We start from the raw sequence: 4,153 nt of genomic DNA, 5'->3' as shown, positions 1-4,153 counted from the left end.
GGGGGGGGGGGGGGGGGGCAAAATTTGTTGGTGGTAAGGTGTTTTTTTTTTTTTTTTTTGTCAAGTTGTAATGTTTTGTGTATTGAATGTGTTTTAACTTATGTAGGGGTGTTTGAGTTTTTAGTTTTGAGGTGTTGTGGCTTTGGTTTTGTTTTACGTAGCTGTAGGGGTTGGTTTTTTCATATAAGTAGTTATAGTTGACCTATATAGGTCAAGGGAAATGACCTACTCCAATTTTCGTATTTTTATATGCAGGTATAGGTGTTTCGTACTGTCAGCTATTCTGATTCCAATTCCCGTAGTTTTTGCTGTAGGCATTGGTGTTTTGGTATCGTCAGCTGTGGTTGACCTATATAGGTCAAGGGAAGTGTCCGATTTCCACTAGATTTTTGTAATTATTTTTTTTGTTAGTCATTTTGTGTGTTTTGGGACCCCCCCTTTTTTTCTTACCGTTATATTTAGCTTTTCTCCTCCCAAAAACTCGCAATTTCCCACAGTTGTCCCGTTAGTTTGAATGTATTTTTGGAGGGAGGTGTTAATGTCTTATTTATACATATTTTTGTGTTTGTTGCCGCGTGTATGTAGTGATATCATAGGCGCCATATTGCAGATGCTTAGAACAGCCATTTCTGGCATGTTGCTGATGTCATGGATCAAAGCAGATTGGTGGAATCTGACACTTCTGTATTCCCTAACAGGCTATGCTGCTGGTAACAGACTATGCTGCTGCTCATCAATCCTACAGATTCTGTCAAAAGCTTCAAGGGGTTTCTTGAGGAAACCAGAATGGGGAGAGAAAAGATAAATAACATACGCATCACTCACTTCTCTCTAATATATGAATCCGCATTTCACTTACAACCATTGGTGACTCTTAATAAATTTGGGAAACACTAAGGACCAGCTCCACATGGGAAAATATTTTTAAACAGTAGCATGGCCATGATCACTAAACATGTCATCAACTACAAGTGGACTGGGAACAAAACCTCTCAAACATTTTCCTCCCACTATATATCTGTTCTTATTTTCAAGTTTTCTTTCAACTATGAATAAATTTGCATATCTTCACTGTCTCATACTTTGCCCTATCTCTATATCAAACGATACACGCACTTTTTTTAAATCTATTTTAGACGGGGGTGCACGGGTGCAGGAGGGAGACGGACGGAGAACTATACTCTGCTTTGTCAGTGGAATGTAGCACAGATACTTCAGCTCTTTCCAGATGAGTCATATAATATCAACAAAATGAAAGACACTTCCCATCACTCATTCTATAGCCGAGTTACTGTAAGAAAATCCCCGACAGGTGGTTCCACTGTTGTCAGCATTCAACTCCGACACACAAATGGCTGCAGGCGAAAACAGTAGCTGACTACAGAGCTGTGATAATACTGAGACGTTGCTGTGAATACGTATACAAAATCACGTTACATTATTGGTTGAGGTAGGCTCCCAAAGCTGCTGTGCCCAGCCTGCTGCAGCTGTCAGTATCAACTATAGCACAAAAAATTAAACCTCAGAACAAAATTTCAATAATCAAAGGCACTTACTACCTTGAATTCTTACAATTTCTATAGATTTAAAGAGAATGAGCTGGAAATGTGTACACAATGAACTTCAGTGCCCCAGTGCCACAATACTGACAATTATATTGTTTCCTCAGTACTCTTCTAAAGAGGTATATTATTAAATATTTTTCTACATTAATGGACAATCCATAAGTTGTATCATCCATAATCATCTTATTACCAAGCCCACATATCTTTGTTCAAATGCAATCTTATTTAAGACAATGTAAAAGGTCTCTGGCCATCAACATCGACAATTCTATTATTAAAGACAATATTCAAATAATTTAAACCACTTTAGAAATTAAGCTAAGGTGTTCTATGTAACAACATACTCAAATGTTAACGAATTAATACGATTTAAAGTCTTTCACACGAGTACTAAAGCCCATCACTGAAAGTGTAACAATGGTAAAACAAGTTCTAAAACTAAGAATAATATTGCAATATAATAATCTTACAAGCAATATGTCAAAACTTCAGGCACTGACGGTTTCTCATAGTTCACCTTAATGAGATTCCTCTTGCTTTGTAATACTATAATGAACACAAAAGGAAAAGAAATATCACCCAATAAAATAAAATAAAAATGAGGCAGTCTTCTCATTTCTCTTTTAATAGGACGGATCGGTTTATCACTTCATGTAACTGTTAATGCTTTATTAAGCATAATAAAATTCTCTGGAAATATATTCAGAAAATACTAGTAAAATTAAGGTTCTTCAAAACCACAACTTTTGCGCGTGGTGCAACGAGTTCTAGTTTGCTATATCTTTCTTTGAGAGATAAATATATTATCTTCACCTAGCAAATGAGATTCACCTAAATTGTACAAACCTGAGACTCTAGTGTGCTTACAGCTGTAGTAAGTACTTTATCGGAATGCCTTAAAGAAACACACAAGATGCTGTACTACACTAACACAAATACCAAAGCAAAGTAGCAAGTGGTGTGGCTGATAGGAAGTTGCTGAATTGCAACCATCTTTGCTATCACATGTACAATATTCCATGAAAATATTGTATGTCCCAGTACGCATCAGACAGAAGCGCTCATCTCCAGCAATTCCAACTTCTCCTACATAAGCACAACTACGAAAGTATCTCCATTCCCCATTAACTGTAATAAAAAAGAAACAAGGTTTTTAGATAATATGCTTATGTCTCGTGTGAGGCAGAAGACTGTCACTTGTATTTCAAAATCATGCTAGACATCACTGAACAATGTATCTTAACAGTCTAAATAAATAGCATTACCTTTCTGCCTTATCTTCCTGCACATTTTTGGCCTAATACCCTTTAAATGTGGAAGATCTGGTTCTTGCTTGCAGTCTGTTATGGGAACAGTGCTATTATCAAAAGGATCTGCACATTTTGGATCAGTATCAGAACGACATTCCCAACATTTAATGCCAGTGCCTGAAATTTAAGTGTTCCAAGTGTTTTGAGTTGAAAAACCTCAAATATTACAACTTAGTAGTAATAAACTTTACAGGATACAAAGCAGCATCCCACAAATATTGATAATCTGATTGGAAGCGAGGTATGGACACAGTGAATGTGTTGATTAAACAAGCAAATTTTTCATTTCCACATGAGCACAAACAACACGAACATTTATAGTTTATTGAGCTTGCATTTTATTTGACTAAAGTCTACAAAATACAATATAACGAATCGTACTGAGTTCATGGGCGGTAATGCTTCCTCTGGCACCGTTATTTGGAAAGTATATTCAATTACAATAATTACAATTCTATCAAACCAATGGGGAATTCCATATATCAATAGTACGCAAATGCAAACATCGTGAGCAACAACATACTTTGGTGACAATCTATTTGCTATATGTCTCTTATAGTAATAACGAAATATGCTCACAATGGAACAATCTCTGTGAAAATAGGACGCCACTATCCCATGTAATTAACACTACTTATTGATACGACTGCATACTACTTGTGAAACATTCGGGCAGTGTTCTTGAAACAAACATGAATTTTGCAAGTACACTCGCCAGAAAAGCATTCGAATCCGTAACACATTCCTATCAATGAAACATTTGTTTTCAAGAAGTCGCGAGTACCTATTTCAACTCTCTGCTGATTTCGATACTTACTGGGCTCCACAAGTAATCCTAGCAGCACAAGAAGCGCACAGAACTGAAAAATTTTCGCCATCGTGCAACGTATCAATCACACACAACATAACATAACAAACACGCCCAAGTTTCACTCCAGCATTCAAACAATCCTGCCCTGTCACGTGACTCTTCGTCAGCGTGCCGCCCAAGCTTGGCATCCACACGCCGCAACTTCTGTTCAGGATCAAGTGACTGATCACTGAACTGTCAAAATCAGAATGCAGCAGAGCTCGTTGTACACCACACAGCGTTGCATTTTTAACGAGCATTTTACCATTTTGCATCTTGACATTCGAGGTGGAAAACAGACGAAATATAAGTTATTCAAAAATTATCTATAGCACAATTTCGAGACGACGTTGAAGCAAAGCTAACTACGTTTAAGAAAAAATCATAGAATATTGATTAAGCCAAAGCCCGTAACATTCTGAAGCCAT

The 4,153-nt window shown here is 37.0% G+C and overlaps 1 protein-coding gene across 1 annotated transcript; it reads right to left on the bottom strand.

The window, feature by feature from the left end:
• Positions 1 to 431: 431 nt before the first annotated feature.
• Positions 432 to 3,897, bottom strand: LOC126456931 (protein quiver-like). The gene is made up of 3 exons (XM_050092864.1): positions 3,693 to 3,897; positions 2,831 to 2,992; positions 432 to 2,693 (listed from the first exon to the last, which is right to left on the bottom strand). The coding sequence occupies exons 1-3, from the start codon at positions 3,751 to 3,753 to the stop codon at positions 2,449 to 2,451; spliced, it is 468 nt and encodes a 155-aa protein (XP_049948821.1). The 5' UTR covers positions 3,754 to 3,897; the 3' UTR covers positions 432 to 2,448.
• Positions 3,898 to 4,153: the final 256 nt, after the last annotated feature.

This window comes from Schistocerca serialis, chromosome 2, assembly GCF_023864345.2.
Source record: "Schistocerca serialis cubense isolate TAMUIC-IGC-003099 chromosome 2, iqSchSeri2.2, whole genome shotgun sequence".
Lineage (NCBI taxonomy): Eukaryota > Metazoa > Arthropoda > Insecta > Orthoptera > Acrididae > Schistocerca > Schistocerca serialis.
The sequence above is the reverse complement of the archived record's forward strand: the minus strand, read 5'-3'. Positions and strand labels throughout refer to the sequence as shown.

What these genes read in the sequence shown, in the direction of transcription:
- LOC126456931 (XM_050092864.1), bottom strand. Translation starts at nt 3,753, where the DNA reads ATGGCGAAAATTTTTCAGTTCTGTGCGCTTCTTGTGCTGCTAGGATTA. An exon ending in AGGATTACTTGTGGAGCCCA is followed by an intron (nt 2,993 to 3,692) that starts GTAAGTATCGAA and finishes CTTAAATTTCAG; the next exon opens with GCACTGGCATTAAATGTTGG. An exon ending in CAGGAAGATAAGGCAGAAAG is followed by an intron (nt 2,694 to 2,830) that starts GTAATGCTATTT and finishes TTTTTATTACAG; the next exon opens with TTAATGGGGAATGGAGATAC.